At 37.0% G+C, this 26,326-nt stretch overlaps 3 protein-coding genes across 3 annotated transcripts in view; 1 reads left to right on the top strand and 2 right to left on the bottom strand.

Moving 5' to 3' along the window:
• LOC134671012 (chitinase-3-like protein 1) overlaps window positions 1-8,807 on the bottom strand; it is a 36,130-nt gene extending 27,323 nt beyond the window's left edge. Inside the window, exon 1 of the mRNA XM_063528832.1 lies at window positions 8,720-8,807. Coding sequence (XP_063384902.1) covers window positions 8,720-8,804 — 85 coding nt within the window. The 5' untranslated portion in view covers window positions 8,805-8,807. The remainder of the gene's footprint in view (window positions 1-8,719) is intronic.
• A 2,996-nt stretch (window positions 8,808-11,803) lies between these two features.
• Window positions 11,804-14,519, bottom strand: LOC134671011 (endochitinase-like). The gene is made up of 4 exons (XM_063528831.1): window positions 14,428-14,519; window positions 13,162-13,341; window positions 12,536-12,636; window positions 11,804-11,965 (listed from the first exon to the last, which is right to left on the bottom strand). Exons 1-4 carry the CDS (start codon window positions 14,510-14,512, stop codon window positions 11,804-11,806), a joined length of 528 nt encoding a protein of 175 aa, XP_063384901.1. The 5' UTR covers window positions 14,513-14,519.
• A 1,378-nt stretch (window positions 14,520-15,897) lies between these two features.
• LOC134671010 (acidic mammalian chitinase-like) lies at window positions 15,898-24,472 on the top strand. Its single transcript, XM_063528830.1, has 9 exons — window positions 15,898-16,072; window positions 19,341-19,523; window positions 20,057-20,157; window positions 20,805-20,936; window positions 21,512-21,639; window positions 22,021-22,141; window positions 22,932-23,117; window positions 23,517-23,642; window positions 24,336-24,472. Exons 1-9 carry the CDS (start codon window positions 15,898-15,900, stop codon window positions 24,465-24,467), a joined length of 1,284 nt encoding a protein of 427 aa, XP_063384900.1. The 3' UTR covers window positions 24,468-24,472.
• Window positions 24,473-26,326: the final 1,854 nt, after the last annotated feature.

Raw genomic sequence — 26,326 nt, 5'->3', positions numbered from 1 at the left:
CTATCTTACAAATATCTTTAAATTATCCATATCGTAACTTGTTGAGGTCTAGTAGAGATCTAATACATTTTCAGAATCGAGCCGAATGGCTCATCAATTACGAAGCGTGACTGTATCTGCCCTCATGGTAATTTATACTTTTCAAAGACGTTTGTCGTTATTCTACTTGCTAAACTGAGCTACTTTTATTATGGCACCAACCCCGAAATCACGAATAAAATTTTTTACTCTTTCATACATTTTGGCTGATTAAATGTCGACGTTTTCTATGGAAAAGCCAAAAATTTTTCCCCTATTTCCGGTTGGTCCCATAGTAAAAGTAACTCAGTTTAGCGAGTAAAATCAAGCCCTGGAATTAAAGCCCCAATGGTCAGACACATACTGTATTAGCATAAACGACGACATGTCTGGCCTACATAGTGGGTAGTGACCCTGCCTATGAAGGCGATGGTCCCGGATTCGAATCCCGGTAAGGGCATTTATTTGTGTGATGAGTTGATGACAGAGTTGTTCCTGAGTCATGGTTGTTTTCTAAGTATTTAAGTATTTATATATTATATACAGTGCCGGATTAAGATATTTTGATGCCCTAAGCATTTCTAGACCATGGTGCCCCCTCTCCCTAGGGTCATCAAGATTACATTGATTTTTTTGGCTGCTATTTAACTGATCACCAGATTTAATAAAATTTAATACCAAAAAAATCTACTTTACCACCCTAAAATAATGAATGATCACCAAAATTATAACACCATTTTAATGTGAAATGATTACCAATTTTAATACATTTTACTATCCTATTAAAGGAAATGACACCAAATTAATCATTATTAACCCAAAAATTGTAAATAATTACCAAATTTCAAACCCCAATTTAATGTCAATTGATAACCAAATTTTTACATTGTGCTATCCTATTAAATAAAATGACACCAAAATAATCATTGTAAACCCAAGAATAGTAAATGACCACCAAAATTAGAACTCCATTTTAATGTAAAATTATAACCAAATTTTTAAATCTTGCTATCCTATGGGTTGCAGTTCAAACCTAACCTAACCCACTTTTCTAGTAACATTTCGTTTCTGTAAGGTTCGCAGTTCAAACCTAACCTAACCCACTTTTCTAGTAACATTTCGTTTCTGTAAGGTTTGCAGTTCAAACCTAACCTAACCCACTTTTCTAGTAGCATTTCTTATCTGGAAGGGTCGCAGTTCAAACCTAACCTAACCCACTTTTCTAGTAGAATTTCGTTTCTGTGTGGGTCGGAGTTCAAACCTAACCTAACCCACTTTTCTAGTAGCATTTCGTTTCTGTAAGGGTCACAGTTCAAACCTAACCTAACCCACTTTTCTAGTAGCATTTCTTATCTGGAAGGGTCGCAGTTCAAACCTAACCTAACCCACTTTTCTAGTAGAATTTCGTTTCTGTGTGGGTCGGAGTTCAAACCTAACCTAACCCACTTTTCTAGTAGCATTTCGTTTCTGTAAGGGTCGCAGTTCAAACCTAACCTAACCCACTTTTCTAGTAGCATTTCTTTTCTGTAAGGGTCGCAGTTCAAACCTAACCAAACCCACTTTTCTAGTAGCAATTCGTTTCTGTAAGGGTCGCAGTGTTAACCTAGCCCACTTAACTGATAGCAGTACAAACCTAACCTAACATACTTTTCTAGTAGCATTTCAGTATGCCTACCTAAGTTATGCGGTGCGGGGTACGGGGGTTGAGCGGGAGGGGCTAGTAATTTTGGCATCATTTTACTTTATTTGGTAATATGTATAATTTTTTTGGTATCATAGTGGTTTATTTAGGTGAAAATATCGCATTTATTTGGTCTTCAAGATTTGGTGATCATTAATGATTTTTGGTAATCATTCAATATATTTGGTATTCGAATACAATTTGAAGTGCAGTCGTAATTAAAATGGTGGTACATTTGTAATTTTAGGCCTTATTTTTTTGGTGTTCAGTAATTTTTTTTGGTAAGCATGATTTTTTTATTTAGGGTACCAAAGTATTTTTTGGTGGTCATTATATTTGTAGCCGATTTTTTTTGGTAAATTGAGAGAAGTTCATTGCCGCATTACAGCTGAGAATGGAAATCAGTCACATCATTTTATCACGAAAATTGACAGTGCCGCAGCAGTAATGTTGCAACAGAGTACCTAATGCTGCTGCAGTCGCCACCCGAATGTCACCTTTATCATATGTTAGAAAGTGATTGAAATGCGCGAAAATTTTTCGATATAAAAACGCAATATGATAGACAGTTGTACATTTTTTAGTGTTCCGTACAAAACTTTGTTTACGGAACACTTATGGGATCACTTCGGTCTTGTTTACTTTTAGTATGGAAATCAGTCACAGCATTTTATCACGGAAGTTGACAGTACTGCAGCAGTAACGTTGCAACAGAGTAAGGCTGTAGTCGCCATCCGAATGTCACCTTTATCATACCTTAGAAAGTTATTGAAAACGCGAGCGAAGCGAGCGCGAACATTTTTCGATATAAAAGCGCAATTTTACTTTTAGTCCCAACCAGGCGCGAATCCAGGATTTCATACAGAGAAGGGATGGGACAGTTTTCTATCAGCCTAGCTTCGCATAGGGCTCGATATTTAAGGGTCTCCGCGAGGTTGTTTTCATGCATAAAATATGCAAGAAAGCAGAGCTTGGAATTGAATTGGCGAAGTGTGAGCAAGGCAGTAGGCCCAGCTGCGAAAGAGGAAAGCTTAGATTTGGATCCACGCCCAAGTGTAATTAAGGCAGAAGATCAACTTTGCCGTAAGGCAGAAGGCCTCGCATAAGACCTAACGCCGAACCGCAAAAGAGTGGGTTGAAATCAAATCTATGCATGTAATCACGACTCTAAAAAAAGACACAGCTAAAAAAAATCGTGTGGTAAAAACGATGTGTCTGTCCCTAATTTTAAAATTTGTTCACCTTTTCCAACCTGGCATTTTGGTGCCCCTCCTGAACGTGGTGCCCTAAGCACGTGCTTGTTTTGCTTATTGGTTAATCCGGCACTGATTATATATATCGTTGTCTAAGTACCCACAACATGAGTCTTCATGAGCTTACCGTGGGGCTTACTTAATTCGCGTAAAAATGTCCTATAATATTTTTTTTAATGTTCCTTTTTGGTGTTCAAGCTACCCACAGGGCTAAAACAGAACCGTACCTCATTGTAACCACAATACCCGGGTTCCTCAGTGTAAGGGCCGATTGCTCCCGGGCCGTCGAAAGGCGCACCAATCCCGGTGTTGTCCAAACTCGTCAGGGTGAACGACCTTCCGTATGCCCCCAGACCTAGGACCAGCTTGGATGGGGACGCACCGTTATTGATCCACACGTGGACAGAGTGGTTCTGTAGGTATTAGATATATATAGATACAATAGGTACAATACAATAAAATACAATACAGTAAATCTCTTTATTGTACAACTCACGCAGTTTACAATACCCTTAACAGGTCGCGTAGCCAACATGCCAATCGCTTACGCTCCGTAGCGACCGAAATGCAACCGTCACTGTCGTACTAATTTGGAAGAGTGATAGAGAGACACAAAGCGTTTCGTTGTCGTAGCGATTGTCACCTTGGCTAGGCCGGCAGTACATATTATGGTGCTACTTTCCCTCACTAGTAAGTGCGGGAATAAGCACTTTCCGTGTCTATGGCGAAAATTTAAATTTATATGTGCTGAGTTAGCTCGGTCTATGGACTATAATTGTGTAAACCGCGGTAAGGGGTCATTAAATAGAACAATAGTTTTGCATACCACATTCAAGTTGAGGTTGGGGTCATCAGTTTCCTGGGGGAAAAGGGGCGCGTTGACACCTGTCCCCTCCTCCCAGGTGCCGTGATAATCATACGTCATCAGGTTTATGAAGTCCAAGTAGCTTTAAAACGTACATAGATAGTATGAATTATCTCAGGTGATTTTCTCGAGTTCGGGTGCTAATCCGTTAAACAAAAGCCTTTGTTTCTTTTAAGAGCGGTCTACAGCACGTGCCAAAGCAACCATGTTTAAAAAGCAACTATCGTTATAGTCTTAAGGTTCAAATTCATATAACAGCTCATTCAGAGAAAAATCAGGGTCTTGTTTTTGGAGATAAGATAACGTGTTATCTCCGAATGGCTTGTTTCATGAATTTGAACCATATAAATAGAATGGTAAGTTTGCTTTTTAAACGGACTTGCTTCCGTTACTTATGTCGGGGCTATTAGCAGTAAGCATTGTAACCACTGCATAAAGGAAACAATACCTTTTGTTTAACAAATTAGGGTCCGAGCCCGAAAAAATCACCTGAGATAATCCAGACTATAATTCAAAGTCTCAATCTGACTCAATTTGGGTCATAGACAGATTTAAGCTGTAATTTATCTTTATTCCCTGAAGGTTTGTTTAATTTAAACTTAATTTTGATAAAATGAATGAACAGTTTTGGCCGATATGGATCGCAACTAGAATAAGAAGACATTATCTTCGTAACAATAAAGTGTAAAATTCATTAAAGTTTATATCAACATAGGTACCTATTTGTTTTGTTTTTGTTGATTTCTCTACAAACAAGAATTTATTTATCGTTTATAAATAAATAAATAAACAAACATACATACAAATAATATACGCCCCACTCCAGATGCCTTCTCCCATGTGCGAGAGGGCTTAGGCTATTATAGTCCCCACGCTAGCCCAATGCGGATTGGGGAGTTTTGCTTATAATCTGATTTCGTACTTATTGAGTTCCGGGACGTCATAGGACAGGTCAATGTGGTACTGTGTGACAGCCACGGCGGAGGTCAGTAGGTATCCTTTAGGTGTGAACGCTTCCTTCAACTCCTTTACCAACAAAATGAATTTTTCCTGAAACATATACGCTATTTAGCGGTTGTTTATTTTACTGTACCTTCTGTTAATAGGTAAATATTTACTATTGATTAATTCAAATTCCAAAGTGTATGTGAACAAAATAAAACGTAGTAAGGTTTAAAATATGGCATAAGAAGGTTTGTATCATAACATCATAAAGCAGCTGGATATATTTACTTACACTTGTTTTGTAAAAATATCTATGTATGTGTGGACCTTGGGAAATGTTATGCGAATTACCTTAAGATTACTAATATTTTACATACTTAGTTTAGTCAAGTTTAGTCCATTCGAGTAAAATTTAGGAGCAAAAGCGTAATGGTAGTGGCCGGGCGCTTTAAACTAGCCAAAACTGACCTTGTCAGACTCTAGGCCTCCTCGTTGCGCAGGGTACTCCCAGTCTAAATCCAAGCCATCGAAGCAATTGGTGTCGATGTAATCGTACAAGTTTCTGATGAAGGTTGCCCTCAGAGTATCATTGTTGACCACCTGATTAGAGGAATAATAATAGGCACGTATTTAACCGGTCAACTAATTAATCGAATTTGGATAGTTTAAAATAATAGAAATGGGTACTAAAATTAATAGTTTGGCAACTAAAATAAAGCCTTAAAATATATCAATATGAGTTGTATTTTAATGCCGTTACAGCTTTTGTTTATTTTTAGGCAGGTACCAAATATTAATTTGGCAACTGAATTATTAGATTAGAGACTAGGTATTTATGAAGCACATTTTAAAAAGAAAACGGCTATCTATTAATTTAAAAATGAAGTTCTTTTAAAATATTTTGTTTTGTCACTACACGGTCAACCTAATACGCTCCTCTTCGCCTCGTTCGTCGTCGCACCTATCTTTTTACTCTGGCAGAACGTGCTAACTCTTGAAATTAGTAATTTTAAATTTAAAGACCTAATGGTATAATGGTTATTAGGTGTTTCATAACTATAAGTATAGTAGGGCATTTACGTAAATAAATTTGTGGTGTTTGTGGATTAGGAAATTTGTCAATTTAAAGTACTAGGTATGCATATGTTTAAATTTAAATTATTTAAAAATGAAGTATTTAAAGCTTATGTTTATAGGTATCTTAGGTATTCTGTTTATGTACAAAATATATAAACAACCAAATTTTATGATCGTTTTACAATATTAGTTGCCAACTTATTATTTTAGACGCCAACCTATCAATTCAAGTTCCCTATATTTTTTTGGGTGGCAAATTTTGCTGTCAGTTTTTTAATAATATGATGCTTAAATTTGAGGCTAATATAAATTTATTGGTGCTAAAATATTAATGCACAGCCAAATTATATTATTATATGCCGAGTGAAAGTTCCTGGTTAATATTTTAGTTGCCAGGTTAATAATAAGCCCGATTCGAACTTTAAGATACGTCACTTAATATATCTAGTAACGATATGGATTAGAAAAGTCAGTGTCAAATGTGACTTTTCTTCAAACAAAAACGTCACTTTTGACACTGACACATCTAATCCATATCGTTTCCAGATATAATAATTGACGTATCTTAAAGTTCCAATTGGGCAGATAATGTAGTGAAGCTGATAGGTATTATATCGAATGAGAATTTACCTATGAATGTACCTAAATACAGGGTAAAATTTTAACCACTGTTCATACTCTAGTAGTGAATTTGTAGGTCATATTACTGAACAACTTTTATTTTGGGACCAATGCCGATATCGCGAAAAAATTGGTCTGTTTCATTCCGGCTGACGTGATGCCGCTGATTTGTATGGGTCAATTATTTTTTTGCGATTTCGGCATTGGTCCTATAATAAAAGTTGTTCGGTAAGACCTATAAAGTTGCTACACAAATTTTGAACGTTGGTTAAAATTTCACCCTGTAGGTATCTATATGCTGAATCGTCATATGAGAATTCTTGGATATTTCATAATGTTCTTACCGGTGAAAAGTTATCCGAACCTTCTACCCAACCGCCAATAGCGGCCAAGATTTTTAAATTGGCATTGGAACGTTTCAAGGCTATTAGATCCGCTACGGAATCTGAAAACAGATGTACAAACAATCAATGGCGCTATTATTTTAAAGTTGGTGGTGCGGAAAAACAGGCGAGGCCTACGCACCACATGAAAATATGAACTTTTGTGTATCTTCATACTATTTGGCAGTAGCCAACTGTCATAGCAATATGGCCCACACCCAGTAGGGCCCGCCACAGTCATGCACGGAGCGAATATGGGCGCATATCAACAATGTTATAGGTATTTATTTACAGATAATCGCAGGAAACCGAATCGCGGATAAGACAGTCTCCTTGAAGCGTGAGGAATGAGTAGATAATGTGAGTGCAGAGATCTAGAGGTCCACTTTACTCGTAAGTCGCTGACTCCGACTGACTCCGAAGCATTCGGCTCTGGGCCTCGCGTTGGTTAAGCAAGCGTCGTCTAAAGTAGTCATCAAAAAAAATTTCAGCAAATAGGCTACAGGGACACTTTTGCATGTCAAATTTTTAGAAGTAATAAAGGTAACCAATAATTACAAAATAAACAACAAATATGATTAGGGTCACTTACTACTTTTCTCTTCATGCGTTGATTCAAGAGGGAAAATCAGATTCCCTGTAGGTCCGTCTAGTGTCAGGAAAGAGTAGACGATGTGTGTGCAGAGATCCGTGGGTAGGTCGCTGACGCCGAAGCGGCCGGCTCCGGGGCGCGTATTGGCCCATTCTCCGTAGTAACAGAAGACCACACCGTCTGATAAAACAACCAAGCCAAGTGTGAGTCTCACTCGCGCACAAAGGGTTCCGTACCATTACGCAAAAACGGCAAAATATCACGTTTGTTGTATGGGAGCCCCACTTAAATATTGTTTATTGTTTTTAGTATTTGTTGTAATATAAGTGTCAACAAAAATACATAATCTGTGAAAATTTCAACTGTAACTGTAAACATTTCTAGCTATCACCGTTCATGAGTTACAGCCTGGGGACAGATAGACGGACGGACTGACGGACAGACGGACAGACTGACAGATGTACAGACGGACAGCGGAGTCTTAGTAAGAGGGTCCCGTTTTTACCCTTTGGGTACGGAATGTTTATTTTGGGTAGGTCTACTTTTGTCTAAATTATCTACAGCGACTTTTTCTATCAGTCAGGGTTCTGTTCCACTTTCCATCTCTCTCAACTCCCTACTTTCTCTTTTTTCGCTTTTGTAATAAGCATGAATTATGTGTAATTATAGATATAGACGGGTAGGTAGTAGGTACACTTGATAACATACAGAAATAATTACTTAATCTAGTTTACAAATCTATAAATTACGTAATGGATGATTAAGATTAGATTAAGATTTATTTATAGCATAATGATAAAATGAAATTATGTATACCTATAGATGTTTAGGAGTAAACTAGTAAGATTTAACATTTCGGGCTTTTACCGATCGGCATCGGTAAAACCTAGATTTTACCGGTAAATCGTAGGTTTTGCCGTACTTCGGGCTTTTACAGTAACATATACACAAAAGTACAAATAAGCACAATAAAAGCCTAAATCCTAAGCCTCAATCCATATTTAACATTTTTAAACCTTTTCTAATATATAGCAGTAAGATGGCAGTTTTTTTTATCAAATAATTAATATGTAAAAAATATATTTAAAATATCATCTACAACCATTGGCAATTCTCGCTGCATTGTACAAGAATTGTCAGTCTTCTTTAATATACTAGACTTTAATTTATATCTGTTAAGTATTTAAGACAAATCATTTAGGTACACCCATCGAAATATAATTCCTAACACAATTATATGACGACGAGGCGAGATTGAAAACCAATGACATGAAATATACTTACCATTTTCTGAGGATTTCCACAAGCTAGGCCAAGCCAAGCTGCCGCCAAAACACAGCAGCGCACAGAGAAAGAGTACACGCGTCATTGCAAGCAATTGCTAACACATAACTAATCTTATTGCTTGCTAATATGCCGATGTAAATATTATCTTTGCGATAACACAAAGGGGTCCTAATCAAACCGGACATCACAATAAGCAACAGTAATAGAAAGAGAATGATATCATTTAATGCCAATTGCGTCAAAACAATCAGTTGTGGATTTGCGAGACAATCAGATTCATTAACTAGACTCGCTGCTACAAGAAAATGACTGTCCAAATGTTCATACGATGTTACATTAAGTACCTATACCGGGTGTGGCCTGTAATACGAGCAAAAAATTTAACTGTAGGCTGTACTCCTCATACGGACCAACATTTGTTCAGCAACTTTTAAAAATAACTTGTGGTTTGATTTTTAATACACTTTTAAGTTTATTCTAACACGCAATGTATTGCGAATTTTGTTATGTTTAAGGCGTGACAAGCAACGTCAATCACAAATGATATGGCATGGCGATGGCGTCCATTGAAGATAATATTTATTTTGTATGAAAAGTAGGACGTCTAAATACTTCATAATTTTTAAAAGTTGTTGAACAAAAGTGTCACCGTTTGAGGAGTACAATCTATGTTTTAATTATTTGCTCGTGTTACAGGCCACACCCGGTATAAAATTAAAATCAACTACGACGATGCTTCTTAAAGTCAGATGATGGCTGTTAGCCTTAAGGTAGACTGGTAGAGAATGCCTTATGGCATTAAGTCCGCCTTTTGTACTATAAGATTTTTCTCTTGTGCAATAAAGATTAAATAAATAAATAAAATAATCAAACTAAAAAAAATACATTTATTCTTATTTAATTCTGAAAATTATTTAATTCTCATTTTAGTTTTGTAAGTTTTATTATGTTTGTTTATTTCTTTCTTTGTTTTTATCAATAAAGTTTTTGGAAAAATGCATTCTGAAAGATGCTAATTTCATTTGTAAAGTTTTTGAATCATCAGTTTTATTTGTACAAACTTACGATGCCTAAAAAAAGAAAAAAAAAAAAACAAGAAAATAATTTCATGTAAAGTATTTTCAAGATTCATTGGGTCATAAAGCCACCGCATGACTGCTACAGTTTAGCATTTTGTATTACGAAGATATTATATATTTTGTGATACTGCGTATTAAAAATGTTAAATTTGATACTTTTATCTAACTTAAATTATTTAAGTATATCTTTTATCTAGATCATTCGAGTAAGTCCTTATACTGTTAAAATTTAAAAAGCAAATTACCCATAGCAAAAAGAAAAGATAGTATAGAGGAGTCCTGTCATAGTAAATGTTGTAGTCACTGTAAATACTGCCATCTATCGACACACGACTATAACTCAAAATAAACACATATAAAATTATCAAAAAATTAATATATATGGATAAATGATTTTATTACTTTTATATCATTTTGACTCATGTTCATTCACTGATATCTATGTGTTAAAATTGTTAAATATGAAACGGTGTCGTTACGCCATCTAGCCTAGGCTAAAGGTGTGTGCGCCATCTATCCGAGAATGACTTTTTCTTGATTTCGGGGCACGTTTTTTTCTTAGACTTTATTCATCTTATACGAATTTACATATGTCTTTGCCCATATTAGGAACCCACAGGTAACAGATATGCTGGAGGATAGAACAGACTTCTTTAGCTCATTCATGTAGGTACATACATGTCTGAACAACAGTCTGCCTGTCAGTCTGCCTGTTATGAACAACAGTAAATTATAACTACTTAACTAATATGGCTCAGCGATCCAAAGAGGGTCTTGGCCTCGGAAACGAGAGCACGCCACTTTTCCCTATCCGGCGCCGTTTCCTGCCAATTATCGGCTTGAAGCTGACGCAGATCCGCTTCCACACTCTCCCCAGCGGTATCTGGGCAGACCTACCGGGCGGCCACCAGTCGGTCTTCCCAAGTGCGCCCTCTCGGCAGCCCGATCCTCTCCCATTCTTTGTGACCGAACCAGCGAAGTCTGTGGGATTTCGTTTCGCCGATGACATTGGGTCCGGCCACCAACTCCTCGATTTCGTATTCGATATCGTATCGTATCGTTTCGTATATCGGTTCTTCCGTATCCTCCACGTGCCGTTCTCACAGTAGGTACACTGTAAATTATGATAAATTGTTCGATAATAGAACATTAGGTACCTATACATAATTGACTGATAGATAGATCAAGCCGGTAGATATCCACCAATAATCAACTAAAATTTATATATCGATTAGACACCCAGGCAACACAAAAAACCGGATACAAGTACTTAATTGTTTAGTAATCGTGAACGTTTAAATCGGTGAATTCTAATCAAGTACCTAGGTACCTACTTGTAGTTAGGGTTGCCATATGGAAGAATTAAATGTTCTGATAAAAATCCTGACATCACGCTAAAAATCCGGAAATTTCTTGTAACAGAGATTTGGCGTAGCTTGAACGACGCCGCGGCGGCGCGTTGCTCTCTGCGGTGTACGTATAGTTGAAAGAAATATTATTGTTTTCGTTGATTACTTACTAATACTTTTATGTATCCTTTCATTCATGAAAACTGTGTTAACTTTGTAATAAATATATCACGTAAACATTTTTTTTATTGGGTCATATCTAAAAATCCGGACACTTGTCAAGTCCGACCGCAATCCGGACAAAGGGTCAAAAATTCTGACATGTCCGGACAAATCCGGACGTATGGCAACCCTACTTGTAGTCCATACATCTTTTGAAAACTCATTACCTTTCGCTGCCTTAAGTTCTTTTTATTTATGGTAGTATAATAAGTATATTATGTATGTATATATTTTCTTATAGAAGTAAGTCAGTAAGTAAGGTATGTATGTATTAAAGTTGGTATACAATCGTTCGCGTTTTCAGTTTCTTGAATTAAATGTATATCGGCACTAGGTACCCCTCCAATGTTGTGAGTTCTTAGTTTCCTGCATGCTATCCAAAGGTTGTCTGAAAGAGATCGCTGCTTAGCGATAAGACCGCCTGTCGTTGCCTAGCCTGTAACCTCGAGGAGTTCAGAGCTAAAACAAGTTTTGGGCTTATCGGTGAAGGCTTTTTTAAGTGCGGTTAGTAAAGCAACCTCCACCATTTTGGCGCTCGAACAAAATGAGAGCGCTAATAGTTTGAGAGTGAAATGAGTTGTAGGCACTTTCATCTGAGTTAACCAATATACTTTTCATATAACAATAAATATATTTCTTAGACCAAGTTAAAACTATAAATAAAACAACAATATATAAGTAAAATAAATTTAAGGCACTCTGTGAAATATCGAGCATGAATGAAACAGCTATCTAAAAGTAAATACCTCGCGTGATTTGTGCACAACCTCTTATAAGTTCTGAATCCGTAAGAAATTAATCGCAGTGCGTTCTAAGTCTATGCTTGATTACTGCTTGGTTGGGTTCTTAGTTTACAAGCGATTTTTGGGGTCTGATACAGGGTAAAATTTTAACCACTGTTCATACCTACTCTCCGTAGTGAATTTGTAGGTCATATTACTGAACAACTTTTATTTTGGGACCAACGCCGATATCGCGAAAAAATTGATCTGTTTCATTCCGGCTGACGTGATGCCGCTGATTTGTATGGGTTAATTAAAGTTGTTCGGTAAGACCTATAAAGTTCCTTACAAATTATAAACGTGGGTTAAAATTTCACCCTGTAGGTACCTATATGCTGAATCGTCATATCAGAATTTTTGGATATTCCATAATGTTCTTACCGGTGAAAAGTTATCCGAACCTTCTACCCAACCGCCAATAGCGGCCAAGATTTTTAAATTGGCATTGGAACGTTTCAAGGCTATTAGATCCGCTACGGAATCTGAAAACAGATGTACAAACAATCAATGGCGCTATTATTTTAAAGTTGGTGGTGCGGAAAAACAGGCGAGGCCTACGCACCACATGAAAATATGAACTTTTGTGTATCTTCATACTATTTGGCAGTAGCCAACTGTCATAGCAATATGGCCCACACCCAGTAGGGCCCCGCCACAGTCATGCACGGAGCGAATATGGGCGCATATCAACAATGTTATAGGTATTTATTTACAGATAATCGCAGGAAACCGAATCGCGGATAAGACAGTCTCCTTGAAGCGTGAGGAATGAGTAGATAATGTGAGTGCAGAGATCTAGAGGTCCACTTTACTCGTAAGTCGCTGACTCCGACTGACTCCGAAGCATTCGGCTCTGGGCCTCGCGTTGGTTAAGCAAGCGTCGTCATAAGTAGCCATCAAAAAAAATTTCAGCAAATAGGCTACAGGGACACTTTTGCATGTCAAATTTTTAGAAGTAATAAAGGTAAATTACAAAATAAACAACAAATATGATTAGGGTCACTTACTACTTTTCTCTTCATGCGTTGATTCAAGAGGGATAATCAGATTCCCTGTGGGTCCGTCTAGCGTCAGGAAAGAGTAGACGATGTGTGTGCAGAGATCCGTGGGTATGTCGCTGACGCCGAAGCGGCCGGCTCCGGGTCGCGTATTGGCCCATTCTCCGTAGTAACAGAAGACCACACCGTCTGATAAAACAACCAAGCCAAGTGTGAGTCTGACTCGCGCACAAAGGGTTCCGTACCATTACGCAAAAACGGCAAAATATCACGTTTGTTGTATGGGAGCCCCACTTAAATATTTATTTTATTGTTTTTAGTATTTGTTGTAATATAAGTGTCAACAAAAATACATCATCTGTGAAAATTTCAACTGTAACTGTAAACATTTCTAGCTATCACCGTTCATGAGTTACAGCCTGGGGACAGATAGATGGACGGACAGACGGACAGACTGACAAACTGACAGATGTACGAACGGACAGCGGAGTCTTAGTAAGAGGGTCCCGTTTTTACCCTTTGGGTACGGAATGTTTATTTTGGGTAGGTCTACTTTTGTCTAAATTATCTACAGCGACTTTTTCTATCAGTCAGGGTTCTGTTCCACTTTCCATCTCTCTCAACTCCCTACTTTCTCTTTTTTCGCTTTTGTAAGCATGCATTTTGTGTAGGTATAATAAAAGATAGACGGGTAGGTAGTAGGTACACTTGATAACATACAGAAATAATTACTTAATCTAGTTTACAAATCTATAAATTACGTAATGGATGATTAAGATTAGATTAAGATTTATTTATAGCATGATGATGATGATGAATGAATGATATGATAATGTATACCTATAGATGTTTAGGAGTAAACTAGTAAGATTTAACATTTCGGGCTTTTACCGATCGGCATCGGTAAAACCTAGACTTTACCGGTAAATCCTAGATTTTGCCGTACTTCGGGCTTTTACAGTAACATATACACAAAAGTATAAATATAAGCACAATAAAAGCCTAAATCCTAAGCCTCAATCCATATTTAACATTTTTATTATCAAATAATTAATATGTAAAAAAGATATTTAAAATATCATCTACAACCATTGGCAATTCTCGCTGCATTATACAAGAGTTGTCAATCTTCTTTAATATACTAGACTTTAATTTATATCTGTTAAGTATTTAAAACAAATCATTTAGGTACACCCATGGAAATATAATTCCTAACACAATTATATGACGACGAGGCGAGATTGAAAACCAATGACATGAAATATAGGTACTTACCATTTTCTGAGGATTTCCCCAAGCTAGGCCAAGCCAAGCTGCCGCTAAAACACAGCAGCGCACAGAAAAAGTGTACACGCGTCATTGCAAGCAATTGCTAACACATAACTAATCTTATTGCTTGCTAATATGCCGATGTAAATATTATCTTTGCGATAACACAAAGGGGTCCTAATCAAACCGGACATCACAATAAGCAACAGTAATAGAAAGAGAATGATATCATTTAATGCCAATTGCGTCAAAACAATCAGTTGTGGATTTGCGAGACAATCAGATTCATTAACTAGACTCGCTGCTACAAGAAAATGACTGTCCAAATGTTCATACGATATTACATTAAGTACCTATATAAAATTAAAATCAACTACGACGATGCTTCTTAAAGTCAGATGATGGCTGTTAGCCTTAAGGTAGACTGGTAGAGAATGCCTTATGGCATTAAGTCCGCCTTTTGTACTATAAGATTTTTCTTTTGTGCAATAAAGATTAAATAAATAAATAAAATAATCAAACTAAAAAAAATACATTTATTCTTATTTAATTCTGAAAATTATTTAATTCTCATTTTAGTTTTGTAAGTTTTATTATGTTTGTTTATTTCTTTCTTTGTTTTTATCAATAAAGTTTTTGGAAAAATGCATTCTGAAAGATGCTAATTTCATTTGTAAAGTTTTTGAATCATCAGTTTTATTTGTACAAACTTACGATGCCTAAAAAAAAGAAAAAAAAAAACAAGAAAATAATTTCATGTAAAGTATTTTCAAGATTCATTGGGTCATAAAGCCACCGCATGACTGCTACAGTTTAGCATTTTGTATTACGAAGATATTATATATTTTGTGATACTGCGTATTAAAAATGTTAAATTTGATACTTTTATCTAACTTAAATTATTTAAGTATATCTTTTATCTAGATCATTCGAGTAAGTCCTTATACTGTTAAAATTTAAAAAGCAAATTACCCATAGCAAAAAGAAAAGATAGTATAGAGGAGTCCTGTCATAGTAAATGTTGTAGTCACTGTAAATACTGCCATCTATCGACACACGACTATAACTCAAAATAAACACATATAAAATTATCAAAAAATTAATATATATGGATAAATGATTTTATTACTTTTATATCATTTTGACTCATGTTCATTCACTGATATCTATGTGTTAAAATTGTTAAATATGAAACGGTGTCGTTACGCCATCTAGCCTAGGCTAAAGGTGTGTGCGCCATCTATCCGAGAATGACTTTTTCTTGATATCGGGGCACGTTTTTTTCTTAGACTTTATTCATCTTATACGAATTTACATATGTCTTTGCCCATATTAGGAACCCACAGGTAACAGATATGCTGGAGGATAGAACAGACTTCTTTAGCTCATTCATGTAGGTACATACATGTCTGAACAACAGTCTGCCTGTCAGTCTGCCTGTTATGAACAACAGTAAATTATAACTACTTAACTAATATGGCTCAGCGATCCAAAGAGGGTCTTGGCCTCGGAAACGAGAGCACGCCACTTTTCCCTATCCGGCGCCGTTTCCTGCCAATTATCGGCTTGAAGCTGACGCAGATCCGCTTCCACACTCTCCCCAGCGGTATCTGGGCAGACCTACCGGGCGGCCACCAGTCGGTCTTCCCAAGTGCGCCCTCTCGGCAGCCCGATCCTCTCCCATTCTTTGTGACCGAACCAGCGAAGTCTGTGGGATTTCGTTTCGCCGATGACATTGGGTCCGGCCACCAACTCCTCGATTTCGTATTCGATATCGTATCGTATCGTTTCGTATATCGGTTCTTCCGTATCCTCCACGTGCCGTTCTCACAGTAGGTACACTGTAAATTATGATAAATTGTTCGATAATAGAACATTAGGTACCTATACATAATTGACTGATAGATAGATCAAGCCGGTAGATATCCACCAATAATCAACTAAAATTTATATATCGATTAGACACCCAGGCAACACAAAAAACCGGATACAAGTACTTAATTGTTTAGTAATCGTGAACGTTTAAATCGGTGAATTCTAATCAAGTACCTAGGTACCTACTTGTAGTTAGGGTTGCCATATGGAAGAATTAAATGTTCTGATAAAAATCCTGACATCACGCTAAAAATCCGGAAATTTCTTGTAACAGAGATTTGGCGTAGCTTGAACGACGCCGCGGCGGCGCGTTGCTCTCTGCGGTGTACGTATAGTTGAAAGAAATATTATTGTTTTCGTTGATTACTTACTAATACTTTTATGTATCCTTTCATTCATGAAAACTGTGTTAACTTTGTAATAAATATATCACGTAAACATTTTTTTTATTGGGTCATATCTAAAAATCCGGACACTTGTCAAGTCCGACCGCAATCCGGACAAAGGGTCAAAAATTCTGACATGTCCGGACAAATCCGGACGTATGGCAACCCTACTTGTAGTCCATACATCTTTTGAAAACTCATTACCTTTCGCTGCCTTAAGTTCTTTTTATTTATGGTAGTATAATAAGTATATTATGTATGTATATATTTTCTTATAGAAGTAAGTCAGTAAGTAAGGTATGTATGTATTAAAGTTGGTATACAATCGTTCGCGTTTTCAGTTTCTTGAATTAAATGTATATCGGCACTAGGTACCCCTCCAATGTTGTGAGTTCTTAGTTTCCTGCATGCTATCCAAAGGTTGTCTGAAAGAGATCGCTGCTTAGCGATAAGACCGCCTGTCGTTGCCTAGCCTGTAACCTCGAGGAGTTCAGAGCTAAAACAAGTTTTGGGCTTATCGGTGAAGGCTTTTTTAAGTGCGGTTAGTAAAGCAACCTCCACCATTTTGGCGCTCGAACAAAATGAGAGCGCTAATAGTTTGAGAGTGAAATGAGTTGTAGGCACTTTCATCTGAGTTAACCAATATACTTTTCATATAACAATAAATATATTTCTTAGACCAAGTTAAAACTATAAATAAAACAACAATATATAAGTAAAATAAATTTAAGGCACTCTGTGAAATATCGAACATGAATGAAACAGCTATCTAAAAGTAAATACCTCGCGTGATTTGTGCACAACCTCTTATAAGTTCTGAATCCGTAAGAAATTAATCGCAGTGCATTCTAAGTCTGTGCTTGATTACTGCTTGGTTGGGTTCTTAGTTTACAAGCGATTTTTGTGGTCTGGCGCCTTAAAAAAGGAGCCCTGAAATTTCATATAATTCTTTTGAAATTAAAGACTAAAGAGAGAGCTGAGAAGGCGAGAATAGTTATTTGTACAACAAGAGATCAAAGTTTGATATTTCTTCGAGTGCTTATTTTGAGTCCCGTGCAAGTGAAAGATTCTATAATAGATCTAATTTAGAATCTTGAGCGTAGTAATAACTTTGACCTCGTGTAGTACTTGTTCGAGCTGCTGAGGTGAAAAAAATATGTTATTACTTAAATTTTAAACTCTCGCGTTTTGTACACATATTTAATTAATAAATAACTAAATTAAATAGAATTAAGTAGGAATTTAAGGTGAAAACAATGAAATTGTATCGCGGAAGACCTGTGTAATTAAATATGTTTTTCCCATGTTCTTTGGCACCTGTGCCTACACTACCAACCGTCGATAATTGTTGAAATTTGAATAGATTCCACCACTATACAATTATAACAATGACAATATAAAGAACCCAAATTTAATATTAAGAGTAAAATAAATAGACATTTACATTTATATAGACTGGTTCGTTTTTAACTATTTGCGTTTTAAATGCTTAATTATCAATCAAGACAGCAGTTGTTTAAACACGAAATATAGTAGATTACAAGTATATAAAGCCGTAGTTTTTCAACTGAACCCTAAGTGCTATCTCAAATTTTGTAAAGATAAGATAGAGGTTTTAATAAAAGGCATTTGAATATTCGTATTGGTAGCCTTTACTCTATTAACCTTTAGCAATGAAGGTTTTAGCAGTTTGCGCGTTGTTGTGCCTCGGCAGTAGCCTGGCTGCTGGTAAGTTTAGAAGTAGATTCTAATTATACTTATTTTTTTAGCATTAGAAATAAGGTAAACAATCTTGACGTGTCTTTTAACTGAAAAACACATTTAAAAATAATTTACGGCAAATATGTAACAATTATGAATCTAATACGATCTTTTATATTCTTCTGCTTTCATAAGTAATAGTTTTTGATTATTAAATAGCGTTTTTCAATTAAATAGCCTTCTTGCAATTCTTTCTAATGCTAAAAAAAACGAACTATAGGTACCTACCTACCAACATCATCTTCAATTCACTTTGTATGAATGAATATTCTCTAATCTTTTTATTTGCATGGTATATTGTTTGTTTTGTGTGTATTTTGTTATAGGACAATTTCATTTTGTAATTGAAACACCTACTGACATGAATTAGAAGTATTAGAATAAATTAAATTATTTTCAGAAAAAAAAAATATTGACATGACGGGCCGTGTCCGGGCCGGAGCTTCCGGCGCTTACTTTTCTATGACATGGCAGGCGATCACGTGATGCTTTCATAGAAAACGATGCGCCGGAAGCTCCGGCCCGGACACGGCCCGCATGGCCCGGTCTAACGCGAGTCATCCTTTTATTGAAATGTTTTTTTTATTTATTTTTTCCATTGTTGTATCATTTCTATGAGTCAATCGGTCCTCGCTAGAAATACGGGCGGCCGGTTGCCCTTTGTCGGATAGAAGCTATAGGAATGTGATGTGTCTAGTAGGTGCATATTACGTAGGTTGCCCCTACTGACATGTGTAAATTTAATAAAAGTTATAAAATAAAAGCATTCGATCGAATTGAGAACCTCCTCCTTATAAACTGCGTAGTCCGTCGGCTCAATAGGGGATCCTGGGGTCCAATTTGGCAATCGGAGTGAAGAAATAAATCGAATTTTCTAAATTAAGTAAATATTTGCAGCGGACGGCGTAGTCATCTGTTACTACGGAGAATGGGCCAACGAGAGAAATGGGGTCGGCCGCTTCGGCATCAGTGACCTGCCCACTGATCTCTGCACCCATATTGTCTATTCTTTCCTCTTGCCTAACGGAACCACGGGAGGCATTATTCCTCCTACACAAACTACTTACGAAGGAAAGGGCAGTAAGTGAACTAATCGATCATTTTTATCCCTCTGGGGCCCTTGGGGCCCAAAACGATATTAGTCTAATATAATTAGTGTGTTGTCATGACAACCTATACCATTTGACAGTACGTAGACTAATAAATAATATTAGTCAAATGCCGTTCGAGAAATGGGCCCCTGTTTTATCACAAATATTGGTGTATAGTCCTTATTAAGCTTTGGTTATTCTTTGCCGACCAACGATAAATCGCAAACCAGGGTTAAGTAATTCACTTGTTTCACAAACACAAACGTCAAATCGACGAAAGAGAGAACTTTATTAGAGACATTTGAATTTAAATATAATCTTTTCGGAAAGAGAAGAGTCGTGGAATATATGGGGTCCAGTACATTCCACGACTCTTCTCGATTATCTAGGATTGATTGAAAATATGTATGTAACTCCAATATATTAATGTACTTGATGGTAAGTAAATCAATTTGTGAATTTATCGATAGCAAAGTTGAGCTTTGTAAGCGCACACACAATGATTAATTTTACGTGTTACAGATTCTGTTGCTGACCTCATTGCGTTAAAAGAGCAGAATGCCGATTTGAAAATCATGGCTGCTATTGGTGGTTGGAATGAAGGCTCAACTAACTTCTCAACGGTAAGATAGCTTGTATCTGAATAATCCTGTAAGTATTTAATCAAAACTTCTTTGTTATCAGTTAGCTGCTGAAGTACACAGACTTCTTTATCTAGTTCTGTTTCTTTTTAGTATTTTAAAAGTAAAAGTATAAGTCATTTATTTACATACAAGATATATACAGTAGTACTATTTGTAACTATTATATAATCTGTGGTACAGTCAGCATCAATAGTAACGGATGAAACAACGCTCCAAAAGTATCTGCCACCCTGGATTGCCCTGGAATTATTTTGCTAAATAGAGAATACATCACAAGAAATATACTTTAGAACACGAACTGTAGAGATGTATCTCTATTTGGAAAATAATTCCAGGGCAATCCAGGGTGGAAGATACTTTTGGACCGTTGTTTCATCCGTTACTATTGATGCTGACTGTACTACTAAACGAAATTAACAAATAAATAGCTTAAATCTAGAATAGGCCCTCGAGGCATTGTGCCAAGGGTGCTGGCAGCATTTCCTGTATCGCAATGCTGATACGTTGTGCGAAGTAGCCGCCAGCTCTTCGGTCACCAGATATCCAAACGAATTGTATGTGTATGTAGGTTGAAGTTTTATACTATTAGACGGTTGAGTAAAATAATGTATCTTTTTGTAATGCAGGTTGTCAACAACGATACTTTGAGGGCAATCTTCGTCAGTAACTTGTACAACTATATTGATTCCAACGGCTTCGATGGTTTGGACCTGGACTGGGAGTACCCTGCACAAAGAGATGGAGTAGATACTGATAAGGTACCTTCTTCTTCCAGTGCCATCTCCTACCTGCTATCATGAGGGCTATACGAACTTTAGACACAGCTGCGCGGAATAATGAGCGTGTGCTCTGTTGAACCAAGTTCGGATATTTTAGGTCGTTTTCTTTTTCCCGTTATGAGGATAGCAGTTTTTACTGATAAAACAATGGCAAGCCGGTTTTGCTTTCGCCATTCCTTTTAGTATATTATAGGCGATACCTGTTTTCATTAATTTAACGTTCTTTCTTTTAGATTTTTTACCCTTTTTTCCTTGTAAGTAATCGGCTTTTGAACTAAATAATCTTAACAATTTGCTCTTCATCTAGGTACTATTAGGAATGACCTGACTGAATGTGTTAAAGATGACTCACGTTAGACGGGGCCGTGTCCGGGCCGGAGCTTCCTGAGCTTCGTTTTCTATGGAAAGCATCACGTGCATTACCTGTCATCTGTCATAGAAAAGTAAGCGTCGGAAGCTCCGGCCCGGACACGGCCCGGTCGGCCTGGTCGGCCCGGTCTAACGTGAATCATCCTTTATACGTTAAGGAGTCGTTTAATATGTCCATTTTTCAGGAACAATTCGTGACTTTAGCCAAGGAGTTGAAGGAAGCATTCGCAGAGAAATCTTATCTGTTGACCGCTGCCGTCGCCGTCACCCAGTCCAACATCGATTTATCCTACAACGTCACCGGACTTAACGAGTAAGTGTTGAAAGAAAATCTACTTAGGTACTTTTATAAAACTTGCATTTCTATTACGTTTCCTGTGAAATGTTCCTCCCTAAACTACTCCAACTTATTGGAAACCTTCGGCAACTTGCGCATCTGCACTTATACTTACTTAATACCTACCTTTTAGGTTTCCGTAGCCGACGGGAAACAGGGACTTTATTACTAAGACTCTACTGTTCGTTTGTCCGTCACCAGGCTGTATCTCATGAACCGTGATAGACTAGACAGCTGAAATTTTCACAGATTATGTATTTATGTTGCCAATAACAAAAACACTAAAAAGTACGGAACCCTCAGTAGGCGAGTCCGACTCGCACTTTTCCGGTTTTCTTACTTAATACCTTTTTCTAGATACCTGGACTACTTCAACCTGATGCTGTACGATTTCTACGGCTCTTGGAATACCGAGACTGGAGTAAACGCGCCCCTCTATGCTCAGTTAACTGACGCCGCCGACTTAAATTTTAATGTTGTAAGTAAACTAATTAATCAGTACCTATTAATCACTTTAAAGTCAACAGTTATTCTTCTAAAGCCTACATGCACCAATCCACTAACCCGGGTTAACCGATTAAACCTGGAGTTACCATGGTTACCAGTACAATTTGACAGTGTGTTAACGGTTTAACCGGTTAACCCCGGGTTAGCGGGATGTTGCAAGCGGGCCTAAGTATGAGGAAAGTTATGAATGACTTAACTTTTTTATTTTCTAGCAAAATGTAACTATACTCTTTATAGTAGCTTTAAGTATCGTTTCTTTGATCTTTAAACAAACAGTCGGAGAATTTTCGCAAACAATGTAGGCGCCTGTCTTTATAATGATTCCATTCCTTCCGTGAAATTCTTCAATGTTTATTTGGTAGGATTTTTGTACCTAGCAACACCTTATAGGTAAGTAATCATGATTACAAGTTTCCTCTCTATATATTTACATACTTAATTTTACTAGGCATTTTCCGTAAATCTACAATCATTGTGCCTATTATGCGTGAAAACGAGGTAGTGCTAATACTTTAACCAGCTCAGCTCCTCCGCGAAACCTAGCAAGCTTTTCAGGTTAAGGTGTGTGTACACTGTAATTTGTACAATTTCTGCAATTTGTACATTGCTACTGTACAGCCGCCACACGGGATTGTTATGCCATTAAGGGTTCTACCTAAATTGGACATTCCACAGCGTAAATATGAAACGACCAATTTACCTAGGACCATAAATTGCGTAACAATTGCGGAGCGTGATGGTACATAAATTGTTTATTATAGAACAACTCTGTCAACGTCTGGATCAACAACGGCGCGACCCCCTCCAAGCTGGTGTTGGGCATGGGAGCGTATGGAAAGACCTTTAATCTGACCAGTCTGAACAACACTTCAACCGGAGCGCCAATCACCGGTGCTGGAGCAGGTGGCCCTTATGTTGCAGAAGATGGAACTTACAGTTACTATGAGGTAACTTTTTCACAAAAAAAGAGGGTTTTTTTTTTCTTTTTTTTTGAGGTCGTTTTGTATGATTCACGGTTAGATTCACTAAACTTCGACCGGGATATGAGCCGTGATTACCTTTTGTATTGTTTTTGAACTCCCGATATTTCGATGCAGCAGCATCTTGTTTACAGGTAATAGCGGATAGCGATAAGCGAAGCGAGGGATAATAGATGATAGCGGATGAGTTGAAACAATACAAAAGGTAATCACGGTTCATATCCCGGTCGATATAAGTCTTATGAGGGATCTACATACAGGTACGATCAGGGGTACGATTGACATCTTGACTACGCCCTCAAATGTGAGAGTTTCTTGGCTGACGAGTTGACGATACTGAATTAAAAAGTTTGGCAATTATTTCAGATTTGTGAAGACCAACTGAACAACTCCGCAGAATGGAACATTACCGAGGTAGAGGGCAACTACGTGTATGCTAATAAGGACCTCTTCTGGGTCGGCTACGACAACCCCAACACTATTAAGGCTAAGGTGAGTTTAGGTGTATAATTTGTTAAGGCTTTGACTTTTATATGTCGGCGGCCGATCGTAAGATCAGGCAGATCGTAATGTTCCTGTGTATTGTTTTGAGGATAGTCACATTAAACTAATATAGGTTCGTTAGGTTGCTTCAGATGCCGGAAGGGCAAACAGCCCAGAAATAGGAGCCCGCGGGGCTCCGGCGACTCAGGGAACGAGTCAAAGATTTTCTCGTTTCACGATATGCCTAGGAATTTCACGGTATGCCTGATCTTACGATCGGCCGCCGACATATATAACACGTGCGTGGGCGGGTCGCTAGTTCAATATAGTTAAATTCATCTCTTTGACGGATATGATTAATTAGTCTAGTCTAGTATTTTGGAATCATCTTACCGTACCGGATTCATGAAGCATTTATTATTTACCTATTTCTTGCAGGAAACGGACAATATCACTGTCAATCTCCTTAATAAAATGAATTACACAATTAAACGTTTCAATCGCGACAGCAATCCGGCAACAGCAACTCAATTCATCAATGAAATTGACAGTGAAATCGCCCGATACCGCAGCTGCAGTCGCAATCCAATTGTAACTTTTACTTTAATTTTCTCATCAAGCTGACTGGAAAAGCGTACTTTGTCTCTTTTGAGATTCCTTGAAATCCTATTTCAAAATTAAAAGTTTATTTTGTTTTTGCAGGCACAATACGCCAAAAGCATGGGCCTGGGAGGCATCATGTACTGGGCTGTAGACTTGGATGACTTCGGTGGCCTCTGCGGAGACAAGTACCCTCTTATCTCAGCGGGCATCGCTGGGTATAACTCTGCTTAACTTTAGCAGTAGTTTTGCTGCATAAATAAAAGGTTTTCAACTAAAGTCAGACGACGCAACGGAGCCACGCTGTTACGTCGTCGCCCAAATCTAATGTTTAATTTGTCTTTGGTTTTTATTTGTAGTTTCTTTGTACTTATTGTATTTTATTTTGTAGTTTCACAGTGCCTTGGTTTTACTGTAATGCTGTGTTACTTATTTGACTAATAAATAAAAAATAAATAAATAAATAAATATGTGGATTTATTTGTGTTTTATCGCACCTTGTTTTGGCACTTCCCCGAATGCATCTTTATAACGTCCTACCCTTCCCCCCTTCCCCTCTCTCCTCCCCTTCCCTCATTCCTCCCCTGACCCTTCCCCCTCCACCTTCCCCTTATAGGGATAAGTTCGCCTTTGTACCTTTATTTCTGTAAAATTTATGTAAATCTGTGTTATGTACAATACAGTGATTACTACTACTACTACCTTTACTACTACTAATACGTTCTACTTTTACAATTCACTATAAGTATTTTATTACGATCTATGCACATATATGTAGATCAATTAGATCACATTTTCTCACAAATCTACCGACAGCGAAGTATTAGTTTAAATTACAATTATTGCATTAGCTATCGAGTTAAATATACAATGATATTTCGTACCTAAAAAAACTTATGTTTACATGTCGGGGTTCAAGCCCGAGACGTCCTTATACAGTCAGCAGCAGAAGTTGCTAAGCGGGCGAGGTGTTCAAAATTACCTTGACATGCTCTTATTCTCTTAACAATAAAGTCTCGTCAAGATCATTTTGAACACCTGGCCCGCTTAGCAACTTCTGCTGCTGACTGTACGTACCTACTGCTTGAAAAGGTACAGTCGTCATCAGATATACCGGGGCGGCCGAGGTGCTCAAAAATATCTGAACACGCACTCTAACGCCTTGAAAATAGATGCGTGTTAACATAATTGTGAGTACTTTGGCCGCTCCGATATATCTGATGGCGACTCTAGTTTTAACGCATTTACAGAAATACAACCTAAAATAATTTTGTACATTTTATACAATGTAGGAGTCTAAATTTTATTTAGATAGGTACAATAGCAGTCTAAATTCTTCCTAGCCTTAGAATCGTATACTTACAACCAAGATCGAAGGAAATTCCTGTAAACGAAAATATTCTCGCGAATCCGATTTTTAAAATATCAGAAGGCGCTCTAATGGATGTTGGTTCCATCTTCTACTGAAATTCAATATTGTATCGAGTTGGGTGCAAATCAATTTCAACTCTAAATAGATGCAGTTAAAGTTGTATTATCATTGTACTATTACCGTCCTTTTTCGATTCAATTTTCAAGATAACTAAAGAGTTTTGCAGTACTATTATCAATTATAAATGCAAATGTTTATTTCCATCTTGCCTGGTATAAACATTATAAATGCAATTTTACATATTATACATAGTGGTTGCCTATTTTTGGACTATGTCGAAATTTCATACGACTCAATTGATCGCCATTCAAGTAAGTATTTACCAGATTTATGTTATTAAAATTTGGATTCCCTTTATAATACACAATAGGTACCTAATAAGTACCAATTTATTTCAAAAAATAGTTCAAACGGATAAATAAAACTATGTGACAAAAATACCAAAAGTTGGGAAATCAGTACCTAGGACAACAATATTAATATAGGTACTCATTTATACAGAAATTACCTAATTGGTTTATTAGAAAACACAATTATCCTAATGAAAACGCCACTTAAAGGACGACGCAGTCTTAACTTAAGACTATTTACCTACAGTTCTTAACTGCCTACGTAATTTTTTTAATATTCATTTATTAATATATATTACTAAAAGACATAA

The sequence above is a fragment of the Cydia fagiglandana genome, chromosome 14, assembly GCF_963556715.1.
Source record: "Cydia fagiglandana chromosome 14, ilCydFagi1.1, whole genome shotgun sequence".
NCBI classification, from domain to species: Eukaryota; Metazoa; Arthropoda; class Insecta; order Lepidoptera; family Tortricidae; genus Cydia; species Cydia fagiglandana.
This window is presented reverse-complemented; position numbering and strand designations above follow the sequence as displayed.

What these genes read in the sequence shown, in the direction of transcription:
- LOC134671011 (XM_063528831.1), bottom strand. Translation starts at nt 14,512, where the DNA reads ATGACGCGTGTACACTTTTTCTGTGCGCTGCTGTGTTTTAGCGGCAGC. An exon ending in AACGCATGAAGAGAAAAGTA is followed by an intron (nt 12,637 to 13,161) that starts GTAAGTGACCCT and finishes ATCTGTTTTCAG; the next exon opens with ATTCCGTAGCGGATCTAATA. An exon ending in GTTCGGATAACTTTTCACCG is followed by an intron (nt 11,966 to 12,535) that starts GTAAGAACATTA and finishes TGGTTAACTCAG; the next exon opens with ATGAAAGTGCCTACAACTCA.
- LOC134671010 (XM_063528830.1), top strand. Translation starts at nt 15,898, where the DNA reads ATGGCTCAGCGATCCAAAGAGGGTCTTGGCCTCGGAAACGAGAGCACG. An exon ending in CCGACTTAAATTTTAATGTT is followed by an intron (nt 22,142 to 22,931) that starts GTAAGTAAACTA and finishes TGTTTATTATAG; the next exon opens with AACAACTCTGTCAACGTCTG. An exon ending in GAACTTACAGTTACTATGAG is followed by an intron (nt 23,118 to 23,516) that starts GTAACTTTTTCA and finishes CAATTATTTCAG; the next exon opens with ATTTGTGAAGACCAACTGAA.